We start from the raw sequence: 15,806 nt of genomic DNA, 5'->3' as shown, positions 1-15,806 counted from the left end.
CTGTTAGATGTATATATGTAGGCATTTATTAGCTGTCTATTTGATGACTAGTCTATTCTTGGGCTTTGTTTAGACATCTATTAAATTTTCACTGACAGCCCAAATTCAGTCTTGTTTTAGCCTAGACTCATATTCACTGTCTATTAGACGTATACATGTAGTCGTTCAAAAGTGGTCTAACTGATGTCTAGTCTTTATTTTAATTTCTATGTACAGTATATCCGACCTGTAATGTTATACAGGAATAGAACATCAGATGGCACTATAGTATTTTAAATCGAGAGCTGAAATCTCATCATACGTACATTAAATGAATTTAAAACCTCCAGCTTGTAAAATTAAACTCGAGTGAATGAACCTAATGTCTTTGTGATTCTGATTCATAACTGTAATGGTTTCATATGAGTTTAAGTCAAGCCTCAACAAGTGAAAGGTTCCGAGAGGTGAGCGCAAGAGAGTGAGTAAGTTACCTGTAGCTCCGGTAAACACCTCTGTCGCGCCTGAGGGAGTGAGCGAGACGTCATTTCCCTGAAGAGCGCCGCTTCCCTGGAACCCTGACGCGCGCTCCCTGTCTCATGTAGCTCTGGAACAATACGGATATTAACGTCAATGGGTTTCACTAAATTTGGAGAACGCTGATTTCGACAGGATTAACGTTTTTTACTCGAAGAAATAATATGTGAATACTGGATTGAAACTCGCTGGCAATAATGCGGATACATATCTATATCAGTGTGACTGTCTTGATCGTGTTTCAGAAATCCGCCTCAGAGGGTAAGATTTTATTTTATTATACATTTTGTTCATTTTAGTAGTATAATAGTTCATTTAATACATTTAAAAATTATTAAATGTTTATTACCCTATTAATCCACAACAAACTTTATTTTTATGTTTGTTTGTTTTTGTTTTTTTATTCGGAAACAAATTCTTATGAGGAAACAGACCTATTTGTTGTCACTAAATGTTTCAGAAATGTTGATAATTGGTGACTAAATTTAAGCCCAACACGGAAATGGTTGTCACATGTGCACAGTATTAAAAGGCTTAAGCTTTAATATAAACGTAAGGTTAACCCAAGACACACTGGTAGATATTTTTCAATATTTTTCAATGTTTTTTTTTTTTTTGGCATTCAGTTTTTTCAGAGGCTTGTTTTTGTTTTGCTTTTTATTGTTCAAAAATGTAGAGATGGTAAGTGGTAATTTTTTTTAATGTAGACATCTCACCAAGACTGCAATTATGTGATCAAAAATATAGTAAAAACAGTAGTATTGTGAAAGATTATTGCAATTTGAAATAACAGTTTTCCATTTGAAAATATTGTAAAATGTAATTTTAGAATTTTCAGCATCATTACTTCAGTCTTTAGCATGGAAGTGTCTGCCACTGAATTAAAAAAAAAAAAAAATTATTCTGAAACAAATTCTTATGAGGAAACAAACCTATTTGATGTCACTAAATGTTTCAGAAATGTTGATAATTGAGGACTCAAGTTAGGCCCAACACGGATATGGCTGTCACATGTGCACAGTATTAAAAGGCTTTAGCTTTAAAATATAAGTAAGGTTAACCCAAGACACACTGGTGGATATTTTTTCAATTTTATCTTTTATGATCACTCACTTCAAAATCTTTATGGCAGCACAACACCAAGGCCATGGGTTCAATTCCCATATGCAAAGAGCTAATAGAAATATATGTTGACACAATTTAGGTTGTGTTGCATAAAAGTGTTTACCAAATGTACTGCTTTAACACAGTCATTCACTTTAGATGCTTTTGTTGGGCATTTAGAGTTGCCTTACTAAGTGATAAGAGCATAGGTTTATGTGTTTGTATGGTCCAAAGACCTTTTGCAGGTCAGTTTTTATTGCACTGTCATCTGAGATTAATCCTGAATGCAGGTGTGTCAAAACTCATCAAGATGGATGCAAACCCATCCCTTTACTGTCAGTCCTGTCTGTCGCATTTAACATTTCACACATTCCTGTCATTCATAGTTTAAAGTTTGCTTCACTAAAGAGTTCTGTGAACGTCCAGACATACGCTCATGATACTGTACTCGATCTGTACTCGATCAAAGTTCAAGCATATCACAGCTGAATAATAAATCAATCTGTTTAGAATGAATACATGAATGTGATAAGAAGTTTCTGATGTGATGTTGAGGCTTTTAAAGGAGGTGCAATGACTCCATTTAGATAAGAGTTAATGACTCGACTATGCAAAGAGATCTGATTTTAGTCATAACTCATTTTAAACCCAATTTTAGTCCCATTAAGGGCTGCATGTAATGCAAGTTCAAAAATCTTTTCTTTGAATGCTGTAATATGATTCATCTCATTACAACATTGTTTTCTGGGGCGGGAAGCTGGTTAGGTTGGAGTTCTCAGAAGTTCTTAAGGAAGTTGTCTGTTGGTATCTGGTTTGAACTTTGTTACGAAAAGATTGAGACAGCAGTGATTGACACAACAGATCCTGTTTTACACTGCGATTTCTCAGAATATAATGCCAGTGATGAGAGAAAGGGGTGGGTTTCTATATTTGTGTTCTTGTCACTTCTTTTCAGTGATAGTTATTGGTCAAGTGTCAAAACTCGGAAAACAAGTGTGACAGCTTCATCACACACAGACAAAACACTGTGAAAGTAGCCCATGTGACAAGTGACTAATGACTTCTAAAGCTAATCAGATCATCTCACTCATTAAAAAAAACATTTATGTTCTTTATTGTTCAAAAATTTGGAGATGAAAAGTTTTTTTTTCATGTAGAAGTTTCACCAAGACTGCATTTATGTGATCAAAAATAAGTACAAAACAGTAATATTGTAAAATATTATTGCAATTTGAAATACGTTATCCATTTAAATATATATTTTAAAACGTAATTTTTTATTCCTCTAAAACAAAGCTGAATTTTCAGCATCATTATTCCAGTCTTAAGTATGGAGTATCTGTTTCTGCCACTGAATAAAAAATAAAGCAAGGTACTTGGGACTTTTTATCTCATAATTCTGACTTTTCTCACAATGCAGACTTTTTTCTATCACAAATTCTGACTTTATTACTAGCAATTCAGAAATATAGTAAGAATTGCGAGTAATAGAGTCAGAATTGGTTGATAGAAACTCACAATTGCAAGTTACAAACTTAAAACTGTTAGATATAAACTGGCAATTTTGTGAAAAAGGTCTGAATTGTGGGTGTAAACTGAGAATTGAAAAAAACGTCAGAATTGCCAGTTTATATCACATAGTTATGAGAAAGTCAGAGCTGTAAGATGAAAATGGCAATTTCCTCCTTTGAATATAGACTAAAACAAAGTAATTGCAGCTTTTTATGTCATAATTCTGGCTTTTTCGCAATACTGACTTTTTCCTTTTACTCAAAAAAGGAAAAAGTGTAAATTGTGAGATTTAAACTCAGAATTGTGAGAAAAAGTGTGTATATTGCGAGTAATAAAGTCAAAATGGTGTGATAGAGACTCACAATTGCAAATTGCAAACTCAAAATTGTGAGATATAAACTACCAATTCTGAGAAAAAAAGTAAGTTGTGAGATTTAAACTCGGAATTGCAAGAAAAAGTGTAAATTGTGAGATTTAAACTCGCAGTACTAAAAAAAATAAAGTCAGAATCATGAGAAAAAAAGTCAGAATTGCGAGTTCATATCACGCAGATGGCGGAAATGGACTTATGGATATGATCATTCAGAAATTATTCTAATTTGCTGCTTGAGAACCTTTCTCATTATTCTCATTGATGTTAAAAAACAGTCGTGCTGATTTCTTTGTTTTTGTTTTGCTTTGTATTGTTCAAAAATTTGTAGATGGTAAGATTTTTTAGTGTAGAAGTTTCACAAAATGTAATTTTAGAATTTTTGAGTTTGTGAAATTTAAACTCACAATTGCAAGAAAAAAGTCTGAATTGCAAGATGTAAACTCGCAAAACAGAATTGTGCGATTAAAAACTTGCAATTATGTAGTTTCATTTGTTATTCATTGGCCGAAATGGGCTTCCATACTTAAGTGTCACATGATTATTCAGAAAATTTTCTAATTTGCCGCTGGAGTTAAGAGTGAAAATACGAATCAGGATAATAAAACAACTTTACAGTGCGAAATACTCTTAAATATGTCTCACAACAGCAGTAAAATTGGTTTGACTGTCGACTTTATAGGGGTTTAAAACGCATCTAAAGATTAAATAAGTGCAAAGTCCAAAATGCTAGACTCAAAGCTGATATCACACAGAAACTGGCATGAATCGACTGTAATAATAAGTGTGCGTGACATATAAAGAGGCATCTGTTAACATGGCAAGTGTGAGCGTGTGTGTGCGTGGGTGTTTGAACAGTTGAGCCGAAGGGAAGGAAAGATGGATTTGATATGTGTTGTGTTTACAATAAGAGAGAGAGAGAGAGAGAGAGTGGGGATGGATCACCAGGGGACATGGACCCTGTAAAAACTTGTTCATACTATATCAACAAACACCAACAACCATAGGAAATCAGTGTGTGATGTTGTCAGGCCAGTTTGAACCAATACAACAGGATTTACTGTAACTGCGGTTGTTCATTAGAAAACAAATATGAGATGATTATAGTTGAAGAAAATTTTTGATATTGCAACATTATTTCTCAGCACCTCACGACTGTAGTATAGTAATGAAAATGATCTTTTCCGACGAATGTTAAAAACATAACATGAAAAACACTAAATAATTAATTTACAAAGTACACTTCATTATTTATTTTCTGAACTTTGGTCCACGTTTTGACAGATTTGGTCTTTTTATAGTTCTCTACAGGTATGTGCCAAACAATTAGAATATTGAGGGAAAGTCATTTGTTTCAAAAAGTGAAACTACACACAAAGTGAAATATTTCAAGCCTTTATTTCTTTGGATTTTACAAAATTAAGAATATTTCATGTGACCAATAAAAAAAGGATCTTATACACATGTTGGCCTTCTGAAAGTGTGTTAATGTACTGTATTATGTCCTCAGTACTTTGTTGGGCCTTCTTTTGCACTAATTCCAGCATCAAGGCGGCGTGGCATGGAGGCGATCAGCCTTTGACACTGGCCAAGTTGATATTGGCCTTCAGCTCGTCTGCATTTCGGGGTCTCTGTTCCCTCATCTTCCTTTTGACAATACCCCATTGATTTTCAATGGGGTTTAAGTCAGGCGAGTTTGCCAGCCAATCAAGTACAGTTATTCCATGGCTATTAAACCAAGTACTGGTAGTTTTGGCTTTGTGGGCAGGTGCCAAATCCTCCTAAAAACTTTATTATGTGTAAAGCCACTCCTGAATCAAAAACAACGTCAGAAGCGTCTGTGCTGGGCTAAGGAGAAAAAGTACTGGTCTGTTGCCCAGTGGTCCCAAGTCCTGTTTTCAGATGGAAGCAAATTTTGCATTTCATTTGGAAATCAAGGTCACAAAATCTGAAGGAGAGGCACAAAAGTCAAGCTGCTTAAAGTCCAGTGTCAAGTTTCCACAGTAGGTAATGGTTGGGAGCCATGTCTGCTGGTGTGGGTCCATTGGCTTTTATCAAGTCCACAGTCAACGCCGCTGTCTACCAGGAAATTTTAGAGCACTTCATGCTTCCTGCTGCCGACAAGCTTTTTGGAGATGATGATTTTATTTTCCAGCAGGATTTGGCACCCGCCCACAAAGCCAAATCTACCAGTACCTGGTTTAATAGCCATGGAATAACTGTACTTGATTGGCAGGCAAACTCGCCTGACTTAAACCCCATTGAAAATCTATGGGGTATTGCCAAAAGAAAGATGAGGGAACAGAGACCCTGAAATGCAGACGAGCTGAAGGCCAATATCAACTTGGGCTACCATAACACCTCAACTGTGTCAATGTCTGATCGCCTCCATGCCACGCCGCCTTGATGCTGGAATTAGTGCAAAAGAAGGCCCAACAAAGTACTGAGGACATAATACAGTACATTAACACACTTTTTTTTGTTAGACTGATTTTGACAATGATGAGCGAGAACCCGGCATGTTTGATGGTGAAATTGCCCAGCTGTTGAATTCAGACACAGAAGTTGAGGACTTTGATGGAATTGTGGGAGAAGATTGTTTAAAGAATAATGTGAGCGTATTGTTAAAAAGTAGAATAAAGTTCAACTAACGTTAAACTCACTGTTTTGCTTCCGTTACCTTTTTTTGTAGACCATATGTTTTAGCATGCGCCTTATAATACGCCTTATTTATGGGTTAAGTACAGAAATAGACCCCGTAATTGAGACTGCGACTTATAATACGGTGCGCCTTATGGTGCAGAAAATACGGTATTTCACTTTGTGTGTAGTCAACAAATATAGGCTAACATACAAGTTCCATTATTTGAAACAAAGGTAACACTTTACAATAAGGTTCATTAGTTTAACATTAGTTAATGTATTAACTAACATGAACTAACCATGAGCAATACATTTGTTAATGTATTTACTAATCTTTATTAACGTTAGTTAACGGAAATACAGTTGTTCATTGTTTGTTCTAATGTAACTAATGTTAACAAAATTTTAATAATGTATTAGCAAATGTTGAAATTAACATTAACAAAGATTAATAAATGCTGTAAAAGTCCAGTTCATTATTAGTTCATGTTAACTAATATGGTTAACTAATGAACCTTATTGTAAAGTGTTACCGAAACGAATTATTGAAATAATCAATATTCTAATTTTTAGGCACATACCTGTATATAGTTATGAGCAATGCTTTTTTTTTTAGCATAATAAGAAAAGTAATATACATGGAGATCATGTGGTCAGACTAAAGCAAACATTGAGTAAACCCAAACATGATTATGTCTGTCTTTTAGCTGTGAGTCTCCCGTCTCCTACGAACGTGTCTATTCACTGCGACAGCTATGGAGTTGAAGTTCGATGGAAGTATCCTGATCTCAGTCAAGGCGTACAATTCCAGGTGGAGGTGAAAGATGACTACAATATAAGGTATATCATCTGAATAAAACCTAATCTTTTTCTGTTACTAAAAGCCTTTTATAGTCTCTAAATGTTTATTTTATCTTATGGGAAATCCTTTAAAATACCAGTCAAACCATAAGGTTGTTTATTTGTAGTTCGAAAGAGCTTACTGTTATTATTTTCGTTCCAGGAACTCTAATATTACACAAAAGCTGCGTTTAAACATATCCAGTCTGATGTTCACCACACAGTACAACCGCTACTTTGTCGCTGTGACGGCCGTGCGAGGAGGAGAAGAGTCAAAGCCGACCCTATCAGATTCCTTCAGCTATAATATACTTTCTACTACCAATATTAAGTGTATGTTTAGCCTGTGTTTTTAGTGGAAATATCACATATCATAATAAATGCCAGCAGTATAATCTAACTGTATTATTGTGTGTTCAGGTTTTTTGGATTTTCCTGAAATTAAACTTTCTCCCAAAGATGGCAAACTTCACGTCCAGTTCGCCAACCCTCTTCAGCTCTACAGAAACTCACCAGCTCTGCGCGACCTCACCGATAATCTGAAATACTGTATTGAAACAGAAGAGGTAGCGTTCACTTTCCTGTCTACTTGCAGTAATAGTTCAACCAAATACAAAAAAACTCAATTTAATAATTTATAGCTCCAATAAGGACGAGGAGGCACCATAAAATTAGCTGATGATTACTTTGAGTGAGGAAATTTGAGTAATTAACTTTAAATTAAATAGCTTCTGAATTCCTAAATATTTTGAAAGTCTCTTCTTACCACGGCTGCATTTATTTGACCAAAAATGCAGCAAAAACTGGAAAATGCTGAAATATGATTATAATGCAATACAATGGTTTTCTATTTGAATATATAGTAACATGTAATTTCCTTCAGAAATCATTCTAAGATGCTGATTTGCTGCTCAAGAAACATTTATCATTATCAGTGTTGAAAACACTGTTGTGCTCTTTTTGTGGAAACCATGATTTTCTCTCAATTTTGATCAATTTACTATGTCCTTGCTGAATAAAAGTATTAATTTAACAAACAAATCTTATTGACCCCAAATCTTTGAACAGTAGTGTGCAAGTCAAACAGAGTGCATAAATATTAACAAAATGCTGATTTTTGTATTAATTGTTTTTTTTTTTCCACCCAGGAGAACAATGACACTTGTAAAACCTGTGAAATGACTCACAATACATGTGAGATGTCCATTGAGTTTTCTAAGCACAGAGGTGAATACTGCATCAGTCTGACTGGAGAGATCGGACTGAGGTCTTTCAATGATGAAAGGAGCTGTTTCGAGGGAGACATAAGAAGCTGTAAGTGTGTTTTCTAACCAAACAGTCTTTCATTCACAGGCAGATAATAGTGAAAACGCACCATTTAACATTTTAAAATCTAGCATCTAGTTCTAAATAAGGTATAACTTTTGACTTCCAACAAATTGGATTGCAAATTAGGACTAAAGCATAGTTTCCCTGAATCCTGCCATTAGGATACATAGATAATAAATACTCAAGACAAATTATATCTAAAAAAATTTTTTTACACAACAGACAATGTATGGGCTCACTGGTACCATGCAGAAACAAAACCCAAGCAATCTAAAGGGATATTAACTGATGCAGTTGAGGTCAAAAGTTTACATGCCCCTTTCAGAATCTGCAAAATGTTAATTCTTTAACCACAATAAGAGGGTTAATCATACAATCATACAAAATGCATGTTACTGTTTATTCAGTACTGACCTGAAAAAGATAATTCACATTAAAGATGTTTACATATAGTTCACAGGAGATAATAATAGTTGAATTTATAAAAATGACCCTGTTCAAAAGTTTACATCACATTTATTCTTAAAACTGTGTTGTTTCCTGAATGATCCACAGCTGTGTTTTTTTTTTATTTTTATTTTTTTTTTTTAGTGATAGTTGTTCATGAGTCCCTTGTTTGTCCCACAAATTCTTTGGTTTTCTTTTCACACTGAGGACAACTGAGGGACTCATATGCAACTATTACAGAAGGTTCAAACACTCACTGATGCTCCAGAAGGAAACACAATGCATTAAGAGCCGGGGGTGAAAACTTTTGAACAGAATAGAGATTAGTACATTTTTCTTATTTTGCCCAAATATCATATTTTTTTCATTTAGTACTGCCCTTCAGAGGCTACAGATAGTTACATGTTTCCAAGAAGACAAAAAAAATTTACCCTGAAATCAGGTCAAATTCAAAAGGTTTTTACTCCCCGGCTCATAATGCATGTTTTTTTCCTTCTGAAGTAGGGCTGTGCAATATGGACAAAATAATCTCATTGCGATTTTTTTTTGAACGAATATTGCGATTTTATTTGCAATTTTGGCAATTGTTTTTGCTTTTTCAAACAAGCTACATACATACATTTTAAATGTATTCAGTGCACAAGAAGTGCATAACAAAACATTTCACAATGAAATAACATAGTATTAAGTTTAATAAACAAAACTGTTGTAAAATTGTCTTTAAAACAGACAACATAAAATAAATTAGCCATGTTACTTTTTTCCCCCCATACTTTAGCCTACTTTGTGTAATAACGAAAACATTCATTTCAGTGGAAAAATAAGTCCAAAACTCTCTATTTTAACATTTGAGGGCTCTACAATCTTTTGCTTTTTTTTTTTTTTTTTTTTTTTTTTTTTTTAGAAATTCTTATGTGTTTTAATTTTTCTGATAATCAAAAAGCATAAACATTTATTTATTTTTAATCAAATGAAAAATAAACCCTTTTGATTTTTGGCAAACAAACAGAAGTTTACTGTTACTTCCTGGGCATGGCAGGATACTACAGAAGTTTCTGTAGGAATTTTTCTGACGTAGTGAAACCACTTACTGATAACCTCCGTAAAGCTGTTCCATTTGTTTGGTCCCCTCAGTGTCAGAATTTGTTGTGTAGTGCCCCAATTTTAGCTGCTCCCGACTTTTCAAAAGCTTTTAAACTTGAGGTTGATGCTAGTGGTACTGGTGCCGGTGCTGTACTGTTACAGGAAGATAAAAATGGAGTTGATCATCCCTTGTGTTTCTTTTCTAAGAAATTCAATCGCCACCAATGTAACTACAGTACAATTGAGAAGGAAGCCCTCGCCCTTTTATTAGCTTTGCAGCACTTCGAAGTTTACGTTGGTTCAAGTTCCCAACCTGTTGAAGTTTTTACTGATCATAACCCTCTTGTATGTTTGCAAAAGTTTTGTAACAAAAATCAAAGACTTATGCGTTGGGCTTTAGTCTGTCAAGATTTTAACTTGGACATCAAGTATAAAAAGGGCAAAGATAATGTTATTGCTGATTCGCTGTCAAGAACTTGTGTATAAACCTGAAACGTGTTTAATCTTGTGTATGGGGGTGTTACATCCCTTTTTGTTTTATTTCTCTGTTTTGGGAAGTGTTTTATGTCTTTCTGTGCAGGAGGAAGCTGATTGGCTCCTGTAGCCTAATTGATACCACACCCTGCCTGGTCAGCTGACTCCCTGCTGCCTATAAAGACTCCACCCTCACTTCCTGCTGGAGCTCTGATAGCTCTGATGCTCGTTTGCTTGTTACTTCGCCCTTGCTGTTAGCTAGTCACCTGTCCTGTGTTAGTAAGATTGAGAATCTGTGTGTGAATATTTGAGTGTGTAACAGAGTGAGTTTGGTTGTTTAGTGTTTGCTTGTTGTTAGTGTTCTTAGCCCTCCTTGTAATTCTGACTTCTGCCTGTTTTTGACTCTGATTCTGGATTGCCCTTACTGGATTTGACTGCTGATCTTTAAATAATTGTAGACACTATTATTGGGGAGGTAGGGAGACCGTTGCCATTTTTGTTTGATTCTTTTATTGACTGTTTTTCTGTACAGGGAGTTAGGGAAGTGATTTGTATTTTCTTTTCTTTTCTTTTGTAAATGGGTAATTTAGAGGTATTCAATTGTTAGTTATTTTTGTTTGTTATTTTGGCCTGGTCGGCTCCTGAAGACATAATTCCCCGTCTGTATTGTAAATTTCACTATTTTCATTAAAACATTGTTAATTCATTTACTTCGTCCTTGCACTCTTTCATGTTGCACCCCCACCCTAGACGGGGGCGTAACAAAATCAATACATGAAAGAAAAATTGTATTCAGTTTAAAACGTTTAAATAATAATTGTAGTCTTTTTTTTTTTACAATTAAGTGGTTAATCTTGTTGTAATATTTACTTTTTATCATATATATTGTTTTATGTATGTTTTGTACATGATACTGTACAAAAGTAATACAAGACTAATAAAAAAGGGTAGATAAAATTGCAGTCTTATGCGGTTCAGAAATCGCATGTGCTTAAATCGCGATTTTTTTGCAATTGCAATTAATTGCACAGCCCTATTCTGGAGCATCAGTGAGTGTTTGAACCTTCTGTAATAGTTGCATATGAGTCCCTCAGTTGTCCTCAGTGTGAAAAGATGGATCTCAACATCATACAGTCATTGTTGGAAAGGGTTCAAATACACAAAAATGTTGAAAAACCCAAAGAATTTGTGGGACCTGAAGGATTTTTCTAAAGAACAGCAGGCAGTTTAACTGTTCAGGACAAACAAGGGACTCATGAACAACTATCACTAAACAAAAAAACACAGCTGTGGATCATTCAGGCAAAAACACAGTTTTAAGAATCAAGTGTATGTAAACTTTTGAACAGGGTCATTTTTATAAATTCAACATCTTCTATGTGAAATATCTTATTCAGGTCAGTACTACATAAACAATAAGATGTTTTTTGTATGATCCCTCTAGGACTGAGTATCGAGTTCGATACTTTTTAAGCACCGACCGAATTGTCTTTTCGTTTGGTACCAAATTTCGATACCTAAGTATATAGTCTTGTCAACGTCAGTGAGCTAGAAAACGTGCGGTATCTTTAACGTGCCTGGATCAAATGCTGGTGATTAGCTGCGGCGAGGCTGCCTTGAAAATCAATAGTTTACGGCGGTTACGGCCACTCGCCCAGAGCTTGTCAAATGTGAGGCTGTAATGTACACTATACTTTAAAGCATAGCATAAATTTAACGCAAACAATGTTTAAGCGATCAAAAGTATTGCTACATTATGCCAATATTGACGGCAACAGCGTGCGATGCAATATTTGTAAAAAGGTTATGCGTCCAAGACTGGCAACACTTCAAATATGAGAAAACACCAGACACATTCTGTCGGATACAATTCTGGCGCCTCAGTCTCAATATAGGTACAACCAGGGGCGGCTGGCCCATGGTGGGCGATAGTGCATCGCCCTCCTTGAGCCACACGAAAAAAGAGAGGAGAAAAGGACTCTTATTTTGCTAGTCCTAGTCTGCATATTACTGTACAATCAACAGCCTGAATGTCACTTTCAAACCTAAAACCCCGCCCCCTTGGGGCGATCTCAGTCAGATTGAAAATCGCCCCAGCCGGTCTCATAGAGTTATATTGTGAGATTTTTTTTTTCAAATTTTGAACCCTACAATGCATTTCAATGGGCACCGGGAGGGCTCGCCCCAACGTGATTTCGTAATACGCACTGATGCGTGCTCGAAGATGTACAGCACGCACGCGTGTAGCGAGACGTCTGAATGCATTGGCCATGCTTTCAATGGAGAGGGAACTTATGAGGAACATGCCTGATTTTAATGAGAGGGTAATTGATCACTTTGCCTGCTTAAAAGAGAGGCGAGCAAAATTTCAATACAAGTGATGTGTGTTATTAAATGGTGAATTGTTTATGTTATCGCGGCCGTAGCCAGCTATGAGGTCACCGAGGTCCGGACCTCGGTCATTTTTTATATTCAAAAATAAAATGTCAAGCTCTTAGAATGATTATTTAGCCGTTTAAACCACCTCATATCACATGAGTGTTTGCAATTCATGTTGCTACGAGAAGCTAGCGCAGTGATAGGGGCTTGAGAACGCGTTGAGTGAGAGCGCGGGTGCAGCGGCCTCCGTTTGTTGCCAGATCCACCTATTATACGTGTTTTTTGACTCGTTTGTCCAATTTAGTGTGACACTTTGGGACGTTTATAAAGTGGAAAGTTGAACGTTAGTTTTATGTCAGTGTCATTATTCTAACGTTATTTTTATAACTTGTTATAAAATAAAAATTCCCTCAGCTAAAAAAAAAACGAACTTTCCATGTAAAACATTATACTGAATAAAAAATCTTTCACAATCATCTACATGTCTGTCTATTTTGAAGTTTAGGCTATATGTAGTGCATTTGTGGGTGTTATTATAGCACAATTCTTAACACCTCACTAATTTTCAAACCCTGGTTACGGCCTTGTATGTTATATGTTGTATTCTCCAAATGTTGAATTTTAAATAGTTGTATTGATTGCATATTGGCAGCCAAATTTATACTGAATATGTTCTGGAAAGATTTGATTAATTACAGTTTTAATATGAGAAATAAAAAGTCTTTAATTGTAAAGCAGTATGGCTTTTTTTTTTTTTTTTTTACTCTTAGAGGGCTAACTAGTTGATGACAATGTGTCTCTTGATGGCCATGGTGGAAGTGTTTCAGTGTATTTGAGACCATTGCGATAAATTTAATATAGCTATTCAAAATACTGTACAGTTTGTACAATTCATGCCTGATGTTGCCATCTAGGAACAGGGAAACCAAATCAAACAATGCAATGTAATCCTGTAAAGTTGGCTATCTGAATTTTATCATTTTACCCATTAAAGCGGTTATCTTTGCCAAAATCGGAACAGTTGCCCCCCCAGAGATATTTGTCAGGAGCCGCCACTGGGTACAACGCGACATACATTCACATCAAACGATAACTCAGCGGCAGAGTTGCACTCACGCAGGGGCATAATTTTCACTGGGGACACGCTTTTCAAAATCCCGTTTGTGTCCTCCCACTTTCAAAAGGTTTTGTTAAAGTAATCTCTTGTATTGTAGAATGTACGCTCATCACCGCCGAGTTTCGCGGGATCGTTGAAACGAAACCAAAAGTAAGACGCGCACACGCATTTAAAGCAATTTTAACACCCCACGTGTAAAGAACGACTCCCCAATGCGCGCAAATTAGGCTACATAAAATATCGAAGCTGTTATTAGCAGTGTTGTGCAAGTTACTTCCAAAACGTAATACATTATATATTACTAGTTACTGTCTTTTAATAGTAATTAGTTACATTACAATATTACTGTCTCTAAATTGTAATGCGTTACACTACTTTTAAGTTACTGTTGAGTTACTTTCATCAAATTATCCACAGATTATAAAATGCCAAAAAAAAGTTTAGAGCTCCTCATTATACATGAAGTTTAGGAAGGCTAGCATAAAATTATAAAAACATATTTAGGTAGGCCTACTGTTATGTCTATTAATGTTACGTTGTAGTTTAGGTTAAAAATGGATAAGCACAAAACTCATTAATACTTTCAGAAATAACACCGATAAATAAAGCAAAGTGTTATAATGTACAATCATTAAACACAATGAATAGCCTATAGGCTATTTTAAATGGTTTTCAGAACAAAACAAGAATGAAGAATACAAGTTGCTAAACAAGCCAAAACGAATGAGGGTAAAAGCGAAACTAAAAACAAACGGCGTTGTTCTCGTGCAGCCTACCTCTCTCATTCTGCATCAATCCAATTAAATGTGTCCATATTCGTGATGTATTTGAATGCTAAACTATTATGTAAACCAGGATTTGTACTTAACGCGCTTATAAAACATCCTCCTCACATGAGCAAATATGTGTTTGGCTCGAGCTCAGGCTGACGGCACGGATACTATGCAGTACGCACTATTTCATTTGACCAGTGACTGTATTTTATTCTTATAATTAACAGACTGCAACTTTTGCAACGCTGTGTGTGCGTGAGGCGCCGGGGCAATCGAATAGCGGAATAACTCCGTCATTTTTGGTCATACAGATCATTTATAACTGCAGTGTGTTTACTTTTATTTCTGTCATCTCGGTTTCCTTTCCGTGAACTTTCGTAGAGCGCCACTCCACACAAAAGTGAACCAAACTCAGCAGCATATGTCACTCAGTCTTTTCGTTTTGAAAATCAGATATATTTCGCGTATTCATCCATTTTATATGCGGACTATGATTTAATAAAAACAGATTTTGTCATTTTTAGCTTAATTTTTGTTGCTTATGCGCTCGTCCGTCATTTTTTCTCTTCTCCGACTCCGCAGCTCTCATCTTTAGTGTTACGTGGCACCAGTCTAGATGTTTCTAGGAGTTACTCGTGCTGTTTCTCCATAACGGGAGTGCGTCCATCTCATAAATGTAGAATTCGTCTCTGCAGTCATCTCAACCATCGAATTCCAGCAACAGGAAGACAAAATATTTTACTTGTGGACTTTTTTTAATTCACAAATTAATTTTGAGTTAAAATATGTTGATGTAACTTGCGTTACTGAGATTGTAACGAGTAATATTATTACCCAAATTGTATTAGTAATGCGTTATATTACTGCGTTACAGCAAAAAGTAATAAACTACTGTAACGTATTACTTTTGTAATGCGTTACTCCCAACACTGGTTATTAGTATGTGGGCTAATAAGTTGTGTAGTTGTCTATTAATAGACATGCTCTGTATCATGCTTGAAGATTCGGTCTCTGTTTGCACTTTGAATTTTGTAAGAGTAGCCTTTAATTTTGATTATGGCTGTATTTATTGTCTACACGACTAAGAAAGAATTGTGTCGTTTATTTTTTGTTATTTATAATATATTTTGTCATTTATTTAGATTTTAATCTAAATGCAGTGGTTGCCTCTAATTTAAATGGCTGTACCTATTATAGAGAAAATAAACATCTTGTTCATGTA

The 15,806-nt window shown here is 35.4% G+C and overlaps 1 protein-coding gene across 1 annotated transcript in view; it reads left to right on the top strand.

Annotated features, from left to right (window-relative positions):
* Positions 1-486: 486 nt before the first annotated feature.
* The window catches only part of ifngr1 (interferon gamma receptor 1), a 21,705-nt gene continuing 6,385 nt past the window's right edge, over positions 487-15,806 (top strand). The window contains exons 1-5 of the mRNA XM_073842127.1: positions 487-774; positions 6,850-6,982; positions 7,146-7,315; positions 7,403-7,548; positions 8,131-8,296. Coding sequence (XP_073698228.1) covers positions 711-774; positions 6,850-6,982; positions 7,146-7,315; positions 7,403-7,548; positions 8,131-8,296 — 679 coding nt within the window. The 5' untranslated portion in view covers positions 487-710. The remainder of the gene's footprint in view (positions 775-6,849; positions 6,983-7,145; positions 7,316-7,402; positions 7,549-8,130; positions 8,297-15,806) is intronic.

The sequence above is a fragment of the Garra rufa genome, chromosome 6, assembly GCF_049309525.1.
Source record: "Garra rufa chromosome 6, GarRuf1.0, whole genome shotgun sequence".
In the NCBI taxonomy this organism is placed as follows: Eukaryota; Metazoa; Chordata; class Actinopteri; order Cypriniformes; family Cyprinidae; genus Garra; species Garra rufa.
This window is presented reverse-complemented; position numbering and strand designations above follow the sequence as displayed.